Source organism: Labrus bergylta, chromosome 23 (assembly GCF_963930695.1).
Source record: "Labrus bergylta chromosome 23, fLabBer1.1, whole genome shotgun sequence".
In the NCBI taxonomy this organism is placed as follows: Eukaryota; Metazoa; Chordata; class Actinopteri; order Labriformes; family Labridae; genus Labrus; species Labrus bergylta.
This window is the reverse complement of record NC_089217.1, coordinates 14,749,596-14,765,373: the sequence shown is the minus strand read 5'-3', so window position 1 is coordinate 14,765,373 and position 15,778 is coordinate 14,749,596. Positions and strand designations below refer to the sequence as shown.

At 41.5% G+C, this 15,778-nt stretch overlaps 1 protein-coding gene across 1 annotated transcript in view; it reads right to left on the bottom strand.

Moving 5' to 3' along the window:
- LOC109984561 (monocarboxylate transporter 2) overlaps positions 1 to 15,778 on the bottom strand; it is a 32,185-nt gene extending 16,407 nt beyond the window's left edge. Inside the window, exons 1-2 of the mRNA XM_020634772.3 lie at positions 15,053 to 15,778; positions 388 to 633 (exon numbers count right to left, since the gene is read on the bottom strand). Of these exons, the coding sequence (XP_020490428.1) occupies positions 388 to 604 (217 nt within the window). The 5' untranslated portion in view covers positions 605 to 633; positions 15,053 to 15,778. The remainder of the gene's footprint in view (positions 1 to 387; positions 634 to 15,052) is intronic.

The following is a 15,778-nucleotide window of genomic DNA, read 5'->3' as shown; positions in this document are numbered from 1 at the left end:
CAGGACTGAAAATAAGCTCTGCTGTTACACCCCCTTTATACTTTCATGCATACACATTGATGTCATGGTTTTACATCCACGGAAGAATTAAACAGTTCAAGCTTCACATACTCAGATACACAGACGAGTGATTCGACAGCTGACAATAAGTGGACTTGTTAGATAATGAAAAAGTCGTCCTTTATGCACTTAGATTAAAAGTTAGAATTGTCCTAGTCATAAGTGCACAATTTGATTCTACAGCACCTGTACCTTAAAGAAATGTATAGCAGCTGGCCACTGTTACGCACAACACTTCTGTTTAGTTACAATGAAGGTTTTCTGTGACAGATGTAAAAATATCTCATATTTCAGTGTGACTCCAAAAGGAAAAGAGCAACCACTCACCTGCAGCATACATGACCGCAAGCATGATGGAGGAGATCCATGCGATCTCGCTGTAGGAGGCTCCAAAGATGACCTGGATGTCCTTGAAGAAGACCGTGATGGCCTTGGGGAAGGCGTAGGAGAAGCCTATGGAGATGAAAGACGCTAACACCACAGGCCAACCCCAACCGCCGTCTGGTGGGGCCACGGGGGCGGGACCTGTGGCAGGGGGCGGCATCGCTGGCCCACCTCAAAACTGACTTTTCACTGCAACGACAGAAAAGAAGGGAAATCATAAATAATTGATTTAGGCTTTAGAATCTGAAAGGGCTACAGAGGTAAATTAACCAGAGCCTGGGCAGGTTTGTTTATAGGAAAATGTCACAGATCATTACTGGCAATATGAATATGAATCAGATCCTCATCAGCAGCTCCTATTGACAGTACACTGCAGCTTTGGGATTATAAAAGAGGTCAAAAGCTTCGTCCTTTCAGTCATTTACATGAACACCTGCCAGCAGTCACCTGATATGTTAGAGAGAAGGACATACAAGAGGTCTGTATCCTGGAGAAGACGTGCAAACTCACACACACACACACACACACACACACACACACACACACACACACACACACACACACACACACACACACACACACACACACACACACACACACACACACACACACACACACACACACACACACACACACACACACACACACACACACACACACACACACACACACACACACACACACACACACACACACACACACACTCTCTCAATTAGCCATATCCGCTACCTGATAGAGCAGAACAGCCCCGCCCACTATTCACCTTGAGCCCGCCCGCCCTCAGCCCTCATACAGCAATGGAAAAGGGAAGAGGCTGTCAACTGGTGAAAAAGTAGACACAGTTTATAACCAGGCGCTGCTGTGTACAAAGCAAACATGCCCTTATTACATGTATAAAACCAAGAGCAGCAATTGCCAGCACTCCACTTTGTTGATTACAAGCTAACCGAATTGGAGAAACACACACATGGCACATGCACACACACACACACACACACACACACACATATAAACACTTTCTTTTTTGTATACGCATCAAAGGGCAGTCATTGTCTGTTAGCTCTGGCTAACATCATTAGCATTCAATTTTCTAATCAGCCTGGAATAATTTGTGTTTGTTTTATAAGCTCAGAATTTTTGTTTCACACGTATGAAGAACCAGCGGAAGAATCATAATCACTGTTTACAATCAACAAGTGTGTAATTATCTCAGATTAGCGAAGCTATATGGTTGGGAAATTGTCGCTAACAGTGATTGCAAGAGCTAGCAGATATATGAAAGGCACTGCCACATGGTTATGTAAATATATGGGGGGGAAGAAGAAGACAACTTTTCTAGATTTTTTCCACCATTCTGTACCTTCATGTATAATCAAAGTCTGGCCACTAAAATTATGAATTGGTACATAGTACCCATTTACAGACCAAGCATGTGTAGCTGTCTCAGCTTTAGCCTAGGCCTACCAGTCCCTAACATGACGGCCGCCATATTTCTCTGATGTCACATTCAGGATGGGAAGCTCAAATGCAGCAGCTATAATGTTTACCTGCTGGAATCTTGTTCAACCAAAGTACAGATAAAGCATCTGGCAGAAAACTCCATCATCTCTGTCTTCTGCCTGCTCCAGTTTTCAGAAAATGTGTGCTCAAACACGTCGTTTGGATATTTTCCCTTTGTGACATCACAAAGGGCAGTAACCCCTCCCCCTCCCCCTGGTGGTTGCAAATGCAGCATGTAGAGGGAGTAGCAAAGAGTAGCACAGCTGAAATCAGGCAGCATAAGTACTATTAGCCAATAGGATGCTTTGAAGCAAATCAGCTGGCCGTCAGCTGATTAGGATTTCATGGGATCAGCTGTCATTATAGTAGAGCGTGACTCCATGGCCTGAACTAACACTACACTTTTTCAAACTTGAGCTTGCCTCTTGGTTGGATGGGGATAAATGCGAACTTTATCTCGTGTCTAAAGGAACGCTAACATCTTTCCAAATGTTTTTTAAGCCATGGAGGTAACTGTCTGAAGTCTTAAAATTCCCTTTATGAGGTGGACTTTGATGCATTATGGACATTTGAGAGAAGCTTTTTCCTGATCTTTACTAGGGTGTGAAAAAGAAGTTCCTGTCCATGCAAATGCAGCATCTATTTTTCCATTCACTGTAACAGTGTTTTTAAAATATATATATATATATTTATATAACCATTTTGGAAGTTTCAAATTAGACACAATGGTGGATGGTGATGGATGTTTTACAGCTTCAACGTATGTATATGGGTTCAAATCATCTCCTCCTGCCATCAAACACATGAAGAGAAAAAGAGCCACACACAAGATGAATCTAAGGTTCCAACAAGTTAGCTGAACTCATGCAGTGAATGGTCAGCTGGGCAGGCAGAAACCTGCACTCTGTCACAGCTGTACAGTATATTATGCAAATTGACTAACTCTTCTGTCAGCGTAGCACTCCCACAGATAACATCTTGCCCATGGCAGTACACGAGTCATGCTAAACAATTTACCTCGGCAGTATTACCTGCAGCCATACATATTTTCCCCATGTGATTTATCTCTTTAAACTGTTCTCTGGACAGTTCTTGTCTGCAACAAAACATTTAACTTACTTGCTTAGAAGATACTACACATTTCTCTCTTTCCTCAGTCCTCATGAAAAAAGTAAAAGATGTCATGGTGGATGTAGTTTTATAAATGCACAAGTATTATTATTCAATGCGAGAATTGCTAAATTATACTTTGATTCATCGTCGGTAAACATATTCTCTTCCTCAGGTCTGTTTCGCCCGTTCATCTCCACTACGGTCAACATGGAGTTCGATTTCAACGGGGATAGGGGGTGGAGTAGCAGAGAGAACTCCCATGATTCCCCTTAACGTCATCTTTTGTTATTGTATTGATTGAGAGCCCCCTGGTGGCGGAATCTACATATTGTGCCTTTAAGGTATCAGCTTGCACTAAAGGAGGCTTCTTGTAAAACAAACAAACAAATTACAAACCATGTTTTTTAATTGTCTAGAGATGAAGTTCATGTTATTATATTTGTTTAGTTTTTTATTAATCAATATTGGACACTAGTTTGCACTGAACTCTGGGAGCACAAGCCTTGTAAATCTGGTCTAAAACCAAACCTGTGTCTCTCGTTTCATCGTGGAATGATTGCCTTTGCATTCAAGGTTGTGACTTCATGTCCTAAATGGTGCAAATAAATCTTCTCTAACATCTTGGGAAAAACATTTTTTATATGCATGTCCAGGCAATTTGCTGCTTCAACTAGACATTTGACATAAAGGCTCAATGATATATTCGCATCTGTGATTCAACATTGCATTTCGCATCAACCTGAGAGCATCTCTGTGGCAGCAATGGCATCATGTGGAAAATCTTGTTGGCAAAAAGATGGTGCTACAGAGATGTTTTAATTCTGTTGCTGATCAATAAGAAAACAACATGTTCATGTTAGCAGAAGGCTACGGTGGCTGGGAAGTTCAAACCAAAATTATAAAGTGTGAAAGACTTTTACAAAGCTTGAGACAAATTTACATTTTGGAAAACATTTTTACATTTCATAAAACAAAATTACAAAAGTAAAACATTCAACAGAGGACAGAAGAGATATACATTTTAGAAAACAAATTTACAAGCTGTGAAACACTTTTACGAGCGCTGAGACAAATTTACATTCAACAGAAAACTTTTACCAGTCCCGAAACTAATTTACAAATGACAGAACGGGAATGTACCAAATGCCAGAATTGATCTGGAAGTGAGTGGTCAAATAGTTGGCTTTGACAAGAGACTGCTCCTTAACTCGGGTGGGTTCCACAACACATCATTCAATCACCATAAACTCTGTGTAACACACATAACGCAGACAGTTGGCCAAAACCAAATATTCAACCACTCACTCAGTCACTTCCTGCATTGTGTACATTACCTTACCTGCATGATTCTGCCTATTGTACATTTGTTTGGGGACTGGTAAAAGTTTTTTTGGTTCAATTTGTTTTCCAAAATGTAAATTTGTCTCAAGTTTTGCAAAAAAAATGTCACACTTTGTAATTTTGATTTGCACTTCCCAGCCACCGTAGAAGTCTATATTGTAAAGCAGCAAGCTTCATTAACGAGCATCAAGGCGTCAGGAGGGAAATGGGCACTCCAGTCTTCAGAGTGTCTGTAAATGACCCGTGAACATCAGCTACCGACATCAATAAATAACGTCCCTCTGGTCCCTTGTTGTGGCTCTCGCCTGATCGGGTTGCGGTGTTGACAAGTTTCACACACAGCGAGTTCTACTGTGAGTGTCAACAGGAAGCAGTAAGTTGGATGACTCACTGCAGTGCTAAAAACACATTTCTTTATTTAAAAGTCATAACTCGCTGAGTCACTGAAGAGTCTGTGTTGTCTGAAGTAATGTGGAGAAAAAGGACAAGCTGCTGGCCTTATGAACATGAATGTGTATTTCTATTTGCATATGGAAAGTACTCAATCTGATAGTTGTGGTTGCAGCCTCTACATGTATTTATTCAAAACTGTAAATTATGGAATACTACAGAAAATAAAAACTTTTCATGATACTCCATATTCAAGACATTTGTTGTTTGTTTAACAACTTTTCTAAAGAGGGTTGCACAGACTGTGAAAATAGTGGCAATACTGATTCTTAAAAGAAGTTAACCGATTGCTGATACCCAAAAACTTTTTTTTCATACATCCATAATTCCTTGTGCTTGTTTTTTTTTAATTGAGATTTGATTTGATGTACAGTATTTAAATTGTGGCTAGAAGTCTCCTCTTCTTGTAATATTAACGGAACGGCATGTCTTACAGAAAAAAAACTGTCGATCTTTCCCTGAGATGGTGTAAGACTCCCACATTGACTCCTTCTGCCCAATCAAAAAATATTTCTTTGAATATTAAGGTATACTAGCTTGTCAGCATTAAATTGATCCAACACAACACAGATACAATGGCTACTGACATCAGTGCCTGCCAGGTTAGTTGCCGATGGGCCGATGTTTGTCATAATGGCTGATAACAGCTGATACATCAGTGCATCAGAACTTAATTGTAAAATACATTCGTTAGCAAACGCTTACTCTTCCAACTATTATCATAGCTAGAGAATTTCGTAATTTTATAGTTGTAACGGGATGTGTCTTGTCGTGGCGGCTGCCATAACATAGCCGCCATGACAGACATGACATTTTTCGTTGCCGTGGAAACATCGGATGTTACATCAAAGAGCTCTACCAATGGAAGAGGGAACTGCTACTGAAAGTTGTGCTGCTGTGATAAAAATGTTATGTAAATTATAAATGATGACATTAGCTCTTAGCTCGTTGGTAAACACATTTTCTTCCTTGGGTCTGTTTCGTCATACGGTCAACTCGAAAGTTCGTTTTCATCGGAGGTGGGGGATGGAGTAGCAGAGAGAATCACTCCCATGATTCCCCACCAGCCTTGTCAATATATTGAGAGCCCCCTGGTGGTGGGATTTTGTTACTTCCTGTGTGATGGTGGTTACCCTTACATTAAAGGCGTTTTGGCATTGGAACATTGGTTTCGGTGATTCATCTGGCTTTAAGTGTTGAACTTAAAACTTAGAAAATATCTATAACACAGAACCAGCTTGGTGAATGGAAAAATAATCTTCATTTGTACCCCTCATATTGACTCTCTAATCAAAGCTGGAGATTATGCCTTTTTTTTTTATAGAGTTCCATACAGGGAGTCTAATCCATGCTAATCAGATTAGCGGCTGTCCGCAACAGCACTCAATGTAGATCCTGGTTTTGATTGATTGAACATGATGACAAAGCACGATCGCGCTTCAGGACTCATAAGCGGCTTAAATTGATGCGCTTGAATATGAATCTCCAAACTGAGGAAACATAAAAAACGCAGCAAAAGAGACAGAAAAAGCAGAAAATGTAGTCAAGCTTGGTGGATTTGCTTTATGATCATCCATTTAACCACAGAGGAAGTCAAACAAACCAACGTCCCCGTTTAGTTATGACAATGTGAACACTTCCTAGTGCTCTAGAGAGCCAGATACTCATCATGTGCGTTCTCTGCGCCGTCCTTCAACCTGACACCACTAACTGAAAGAGCAGCTGACAGACCACGTTCACAGCCAGCTCTGAAAATATCAATGTGGTTTTTTAACAATAACCATTTGGTTTGCTGGGAGCCACATCATACTGATTAAATGGTGTACTATCACTTTAAAAGATTTGGTTCAAATCATCACCGAACAGCAAAAAAGTGGTTGAGGTATCCAGTAATAAGAAACTTAATTTACCATTTCTTCTACTCCAAAAGAAAATCAGCATGCCAGCCCCCCCTTGTTTCACCCCTAAACAGGGCTGGTGGGTATTTGGTGCATCACTTTCTACCATTTTCATCTTTATACCTGATTAAGATCTTAAGTTTGACTCTGATTTCCTATCTTAAACAGTGTCTATACAGCCTGCTTCCTGCTGAAAATCCACACATTTAGAAAAGCAGAAGCAGCAGCTTCAGAGCCCTGTCTTTGCAACACAGGCTGTGGACAGGCACTATACACTGACTATAGGTTAGCAGTATATTGATTGAGCTGAATGCCCAACACGAATCACTTTACGTGCATCGAAAACAGATTATTAAATAGTTTGTTAAATATGATCCAGTATGCTACATGTGTAGCTGTATTGATTTAAAAGATAGCACATCTGTTGCTTCAGATGCGTTTCAGAAACACCTTCAATCCCAATTGAACTAGAAGTGCACTAGAAGAAGGCATATCTTTTTAATGTGTGTTTGGGGCCAGAAAGAAGAGGGGAAAGGGAGTGCAGGACAGGCTGTATGAGAAAAGCAGAAAAAAGAAGCGACAATATGAAGTGTAACCAGAGTCGTTTGGCCTTGACTTTAGCATCTGAAGATCAATTACTGCCTTTTACAGGATGCATTTTAAAGTTATGATCCAATGAGATAAGGTACTACTAAAAATTGAAAACATCCCTGTTTATGTGGTCTTCACATTTGTCCTCAATGTAATGAAGAAAGTGTCAAAGTCTGTTTCCACTTCAGGTAGTGCTTGTTCCCTCCACAGTCTAGTTCAGAATCTTCACTTACATGATCATACTGTATGTCCCTGGTGGTAAAGAAACAAGATTCCAAAACTTACAACCTGGGGCTCCAACCAATCAGGTAAGAGGACCAAGGGGTTCAGCAGTCAATGACCCAATTAAACAGTCAATAAAACAGCAGTGACCGTAAATCATTTTTGCATACAGGTTTAAAAGTGCGCTAAACATATTAGGCTAATGGGTACGTCTGAATTAGTCATTGGCTGCCGTTTCAAGATACAAACAATAATGCACTTAAACTAATCACCGTGAGCATGATCCCCTCCAGATGCATGCCAGCTACAGATGGTAACCTTACTTAAAGTATGCAGCAGGTCAGCTCTGTGCTACTATGGTTTAACAAGAGAGGTACTTTGAGCTTGATGCTAACATGCTGCTCACAATGACAATGCTAACATGCTAATCTTATTTCGGATACCCCTGGTGCTTCTACGACGGAACAAGGACAGTAGTCCAATTAACTACAGCCAAAATGCTACCATATAGGATAGTAGTATAGTAATTAATAAATCAACCGTAACCCTCAAATGTCCAACATACACTGAAGCAGCTAGAATACAAGTCATGTGCTCAAAAGCTTTTCAGGCCAGAGTAGTTCCCTGAACAAAGAACAGCATCAAATCAAAGCTTTTCAGAAGGCGGGAAGACTCATTGGTTAAAAAGAGCCACAGTTTAAAAAAAAAAAAGACTTAAACCATGGAGACAAATACACAGTAACATTATCCTTGTGTATTGTTTGGTCCAGTGTTCCCTGTGTGTACTTTAGATGTCCATTTCTCCTTCACCTTGGTGAGCTCACTGAAACAACAAGGCTGAGCACCATGGAGAAGGCGGGAGTCCATGAACCAAAATAGTGTTTCTCTAATCAAATCATCCAACTGGAAAAAGTTCATCAGATTGGGCTACATAGTACTGGAAAGCAAGAGCGCAACTGTGTGTAGATGTGTGTGTGGATGGGAGTGCGCGTCTTTATGTCCTCCAAGGACATTACTTAGTACCCTGGCAGAAAGCCTAAAAAGACTGCATTCTTTGGACAGGCTAGGCATCTCATGTTTAATTCACAATAACAGCCAAGCTGAGACCCCAGTGTTACATTTCAGGGGAGGGAGGAGTAGTTTCAAGATTCCAAGATTTTGACTTCGATACTGGTAACGAGTTTAGGGGGGATACTGTCATGCTAATGTTATTACATAACATAATTTAGTAGTTAATCACCATCCTACTAGCCAGCTAGCTTACATGCTAGCCTGTGGTGTTTTGTACCTCAAAGAGAGATCTGAGTGTCTGTCTTTGAGCTGCTTGGTGAGGTTTGAAGTGTAGTTGCTACGACACTGTTGTGTAGCACCTTTAGCATACAGGTCACAAGGTTCACCATCTGCTCTGCAGGCAAAGTAGTCCAGACAGGAGACTTCAACAAGATGCGTAGGTGTTTTCCCACAGAAGATGACTCGCTGTTGTGTTGTTGTCGGTAGTGGACATGCTGAGGCTTGATCATGGCTGAGGCTCACGCTGCATAAACATAAATGACTAACTGCAGCATGTCTACTTGACCATTGACAGTCTATCTTGACTGCCTTTCCTTTACTGCCAACTATCTATACAGATAATGATTTGGAATTCTCTCAGTCTGGTTCATCCTTTCGCTGTCACTTACACACTTAACAGAGTTCCATTTGAAAAAGTACCAAACGTCTGGACATTCTAGTACCGAACCGCTTTGGATAAAAAGTACCGAAATTACAGTATGCAACACTAAGTAGTGTGTGTATCACTCTCTTGTATGGCAATAGGATGGAGATAACTAGAATTCTACTCACACAGAGAGTTACAAGTCATTTGTAATCTAGATTTTGGTTTAACGTTTGCAATGTTTCTTTTTCTGGAGCCTCAATCCAATGTTGACATCTGAGCTGGAAACAGCCAGGGGCCTGACAAAGGAGATCACACTAAGTGGTCACGAGAAGCTGGTCAATTAACCTGTTAGGCTAAGTTAACCCTATGAGCATGTTCACATACAAGCTGTAAAGCTCTGGTCTTGAAAAATAAAGCCAATGTAGAAGTGCAAAATCCTGCTGTTTGTTGGGTGTCAGCTTGAGGCTGGCTCCAGGAGCCCCGGAAGTCACATCCACTCCACAGCCAAAACAAGCCAGTTTTTACAGCATAATTTGACATGTTTACAGCCTGGTACAAAATCAAAATAGGTCTGAGTAGTTATTGTCATCATTGACATAAACTGTATGGGGGGGCTCGTTTTTTTTATTTATCCATAGTTAGGCGCGTAGCTGACATGATGTAATGGTTCATCATAAGGCCTAAAACCCGCCTCAGCTCCAGCTCTCAGCCTGTCGTTAGGTTGACTGAAAGTTAGACTGAGACAGGATTTCCAGCATGGCGGCTGCTGCTGATGAGCCTCAGGCAGGAACAGATGGCTGACGCCACTCTGGCGTCACATAACGATGGCCTGAGTTAGCTTCATATAACCTATCACCATCATGACTGAGTCTGGCTAATCTAGACCTAGCAGCCACAAATGCAGGAAGGAAAAAAAATAGCAGTCTGTTTAAAGTGTAAGTTACTGTAATATCACTTTATCATTATAGAGTCATAGAGTGCATTAGATCTACATATAATATCTGTTCATTCCTTTGACTAAGGGAAACTAACTAAGAACAGATAATTGAAAGTAAGCTTACTTTAAATCTTCTGAGGCTTCAGTTATTAATTTAGTCTCTGTTGTATGATGATAACTGTAAATCCTTTGCAACATCTTTCATGATCATATATTACAAATAAAAAATGTGACATAATAGATTAAGTTTTTGTCCACCCCCCTTCCTCCCTCCTCCCTGTTTTATTACATTTAGTCTAGCAGATAAAACTTCATTCAAACTTGAGTTTAATCGACTTAGAAATGAGTCGCCTAGGAACGTCACTAAAATCAAATACAGTTAGACTTTCTGGATCCAGTCTTTAGAGGCCATTAAAGCAGAACATAAAGACGGACAAAAGAACCATTGGATGACCAGGGACGAATAATTTGTCCCTTCCTTTTGCCTCACTAATTCAAGCTTTCTTTTCACTTCTCATTTGCCAAGGTACCTTGGTCTTTTTCCTTGTTTCACGAGAAGTCAAAAGGTCATGCAGTGATCACTTCTGAATGGTTTCTTAATGTGGGCTTTTGTGTAGCCCCCGTGTTGGACGTGACCATTAATGAAGGACAGAGGAAGGTAAGCTGATTGACAGGTGCTTGGATGAAAACACAACTCAATCAGAGTTAGAGGGCACGCAGACATTCCTATTTAACCTGTGTAAGATAAAAAAATATATCTTTGCAAATACAGGATCCGGTTCTAAAATGTAATATGTGTTGAGACCTTGAACAGCATACACATTCAATAGCTCCAGTTTAATGTATGTCTGATAAAAAGAGGCTTTAAGTCCTGTCACACTCTTCAAAGGGAAACTTGACCTCTACAGTCAGTGACTGCCAGCATGAACCTGACTACCCCTTGCCCTCCCCCCTCCCCCCACCACCCATGCCCCCACCCAACACTACAGGTCTTGTGGGACTTAAAGTTATGGCAACCTGAGATTAGCTCTAGGGTAACCTTCCAGTCACACTACTCACTTTGTCTTGTGAGTGGTTTATCATTAACCCATTAAGCAACTCTCAAAATGGTAACCGAACAATACATTCCAGTTATCAACTTGACATCTAATCACACTGCTGTGATCCAGTAAACACACCTTCCCTTGGTCTCCAGTACCAACAAACAGGAGAAATACCACAGAAACAATGGGTCCCTCTGAAAGCATGGTCTCTGTTCAGAAAGGCCACCGGGCAGGGGGTCTTCCCATAAAATATACTAAGACTATAATACCCTTTCTACTCAATTGTAAGCCCCTGTACTTTGAAGGCCTTCCCTGCAAATTCCTGGGGACAAACGTTGATTAAAAAACTTTCAAGTAGTCTGTTAAACATCCATTAAAAACTTTTAACGACTTAAACTGGATTTGAAACTTCTGCTGACGCAACCTGCAGAGATGCAGAATCGATGTGTTTACAATGCGATGCGGTACTGTAGGATTGGTACAAGACTATGGGATACAATAGGAAACAATACTTAACAGTACCATTATAGAATGTGAAACACTACGATACAATACAATACACTTTAATGTCCCTGAAGGGGAACTGGTCTTCAGTTCTGCTGTACACAGAAAAAGCTAATGTATCCTTGGCAGCTTAGGATCATGACCTACCAATTGTTCAAAGGAAAATTAAAGTCCCTTACAGATCATGAATCATCACCTACATACCACTACACTTACGTGGACACAACAGCATGCTTGGAGGCCATTCTATTTCCCTGTTTCCATGTGGGCTGCCAACACCCACATTCAACATCCAATCCAGAGCTCACTCTGCTCTACTCCTCTAAATGCTTTGTGAAGGTCAGAGGCACTGATATCTGTTCCCTCTTTGTTCCAGCTTTTGATTGGACATCTTTCAGATGCATTTGATCGACATGGGTTCCCGCTCAATCAAAACCCTGTCAATCACCAATCAGCCACTTCTGACTGCTTTTAAAAAAGAGCTCACAGCTTTGACTTCTTAATGTCCAAATATATCTAAATGTATTGATAGGTAGTTCCATTTTACATTTGAACGATCAACTCCTTAGCTCTTACTGCTGGAAAAACTATACAATAATGACGGTACTTCTAAAACACTTTCTACCTGCTTTGCTGTTCTAATATTCCTTGTTACTAATCAGTTGATATGCGGAGCTTCTTGTTTCTGTCTACCTTGTCACTTTAAACTGTCAAAGAAAGGTTAAAAATTCTCATTACAAATGGAGTGAGTTTTGGAGGGAAATCTCTTTGAATATATCTTCACACAACAGGAAGAGGGCGCTGTTCTTCTAGAGCAAACGTCTAAGTATCACACAGTTTGTAGTGCATTATGTAACTTTTAAAAATGAATTGGACCGTGTCTCTTTTAATTCTTTATAGGCAATTGTTAGGTTATACTCTTAGTTTGGAGTACAATGCCTTGTTTTGTATCAGGTCATGTTGTTCTCAAGCAGCACATTTGTATCCATAACAAACTTCCCCCAGCGAACATGGAAAGCGGTCCTGATCTCGAAACCTGAGCCATACCTACAAAAAACTGTTCCTCCCCACATGATCCGAGGTCACTGCTTTTGAGGGAAACAAACTGTGTGGACTACCAAAGCATGTTCAGCTTACCTACAAACTGAATGTGCATGCAGGACAACAGGCTACTAAAATAAAAACAACAAGAGAATCTAAATTAAAAAGCAAAGAAAACAAAAACCAACCAGGAAGAGATCTGATCCATATCGACTTTTGGCCAAGGGGCAGGATAAGAGAAGTGTAGGTCATCAAGAGAAACTTAAACCCAACTTTTAGCCAGAAAGCAGAAAAAAAGAAGTATCAGGAAAGTCTAATGCATCGTCATATTTCAATAGTCATAAATCTTCAAATCATACTCTTCAAGAAAACTGGATGACCCGTTTTAAAGGAGGACACTTTAGGATTTTATCCATGGCATGAGTTTGATGTGAAGATTGATACCACTCCTATGTTGGCACAGTAAACATGAGCTACTGCCAGCAGCAGGTTAGCTTAGGTCCAGGAAGTGACTGCGCCTAGCAAAGTGGTCTGGTACATCCTCCTTTAACCATAAATTAGCCAATCATTATGACTCTTTAGTTTGTGTACACATTAAACAATGGAGACACAGTGTGTGATCAGCTGAGCTATGTAACAAGGAAGTGTTTTCTATATACAGTAGGCCTTTAGTTTTTACTGTCCCTGGAGCCAGGATAGCTTTTTCTTCTTCTTTCAGTGCTAAAGCTAAGCTAAGTTTCTCCTGCCAGACCCCTAGTATTTTTTTCCGCTGCAAGTCCGAGAGGGCAGATGTGAGAACGCAGCAGGATATTCTCCGGAGAATTCACCTCAAGCCAATCGAGGAGTAGGGAGTGACGTTTATATACTGTGACTGCTATAGAGTGTATGTATGCGACCACTATGATCTCCATGCACGTAATTAAACGGCTGCATTACGTCGTCTGTTTGTCAGTGGCATTGATATAAAGGCAAATACTCTCATTATAGCATCGTATAGCAGACTTTTTTGCTTCGTCTGATACTTACCTCAGGAACCCCCCCCCCCCCCCCCCCGCCCCACCCATCCCATCTGACAGGGATAGTCTCCCGCTGTGAGGAACATATGTGTGAACAGCCAGGTCAGGAGAATCTCCGGAGTTGTCCTCCTGAAATTATCTAGATATTTTTAGGAGTGTGTGTGTGTGTGTGTGTGTGTGTGTGTGTGTGTGTGTGTGTGTGTGTGTGTGAAAACGGCTCATGTGAAACTTTTGGGAGAAGGGATACACCATTTAATCCTTTAAGGTTAAATATAAAAAGAAATAATCAGTTTGTCAAATTCATGTTAACATCAAAATTGCTGACACAGCCTTACCTGGTCTGTTATAGCTAGTTTTTCTAAAGCTAAGAGAATCAGAAAACAAAGTTTAAATGACATAACTGGCTCGATTACCTATTTGCTAACTCTAAAATGTTAACTGTTGGCCATAGTGGCTACTGTTAAGGTAAAATGCTCTTGAATAGCAACTAGTTGCAAGACAGGTGATTAAAAGCAGATCCCCCCCCACCCTTCTATATCGGGAAAATCTGGCATGAAAATTCTGGTTTGCATTCTGGTTCAAGGCCTCGACAATGAACTGTCCAATCTGCATTACACGCTCCAAATGAAGCAGCACAATGTGACATGTGAAGTTATTTTTACAGCTCACCAGCTGACCAGGAGTGAAAAGCCCTCATCTGGTGCCAAACCTGCGTGTGGAAAAAATCATCTTCATATTCTGGATGAAAATAGACCAACGGTGTGTGGGGGGGGGGGAAAAAACGCAAGTTGGACTTCCATCAGGAAAAACTCGAGCTGACGAAGTGATGGGACGGCAGAGTGATTCCTCAGCACTGCAGGCTTATCATATGATGCTGCTGATGTAAGGATAGGGACCGGATGAAGCCAGTTTAAAAGCCCATGGCCTACATGGACTAAACCGGGCGCTCAGAGTGCAGACACAATGTTCACATTCTGGTCTGTTTGTAAGTAAGATTCTTTCCACTGAACCATTTCCTCTCATGCATTTTACGCATGGCAAGGATTTCCATCTCTCTCCAAAAGCCCCTGAACGCATCACAAAATGTATTGAAGCATCCAAAAAAAGGGACATGCTCGCTTGCCTACGCCTTTCTCTCTCTATATTTCTCATTCATTGCAGCACATGCTCATCTCTGCATACCGCGGCGTCCCGAAGAACGCCGAAAGCCCCCGTTAATCCTCCTGATCACCGGCAGCGGAGGCTCGTCTTTCAGCGCCGTCAGCTAGAAAGCAGGCATTAAAATGTTACTTTACCTTCGGAGGGAATGGAGATGTGCTGTTGTGTGTGTGGGCTCCTGTACACGCTGCCCGATTCGGGTGACCTTGGCTCAGGGAAGATGCGTGTGTCTGTGTTGTGGAAGGCTCGATGTTTGAATTTCCTGAGTGAGCCGCTGCTTGACGTGGAGCTGCAGAGGGCGGCGCTGCCTCCGTGGCTATTTTAAAACCCGAGCAGTCTCCGAAGGGATTGAAGGATAGACTCAGTCGTTCAATGCACGTTACTCGTTACCTCCACAGTTCCTTGTCCCGCCTCCTCCTGGGCGCCGTAGTATTTCCATGAGCTCGGATGAGGCCCATGCATGAGATAAGCACGCAGCCCAGAGGCAGTTAGGCCTATCTGATTGTCTGATACACCGTAGTGCTGTCAGAGCAGGAAGACACACTCTGCTTTTCATTCAAAAGTCTGCTCTCAAAATGATACAAATAAGGAAATCATCCCAGGCTTCACAGACTCTGAAGTTGTCTATGACACAATTTTAAGCCTTTAATAAAGGAGCTGAGTTAAAGCCATGGGCGGTTCTAGGCAGGGGCCAACAGGGGCCAGTGCCCCTGTAACACTGAGCTTGGTCCCTCCCCCTGTGGCCACCCCTCCAGAAAGAAGAGCCCTCCTCACACATACACAGTATTTGACTGAACAACGGGACTCACAATCTAGTATTAAATACTGTTACTGAAACAAATATAAATCATGGTATTTAATGT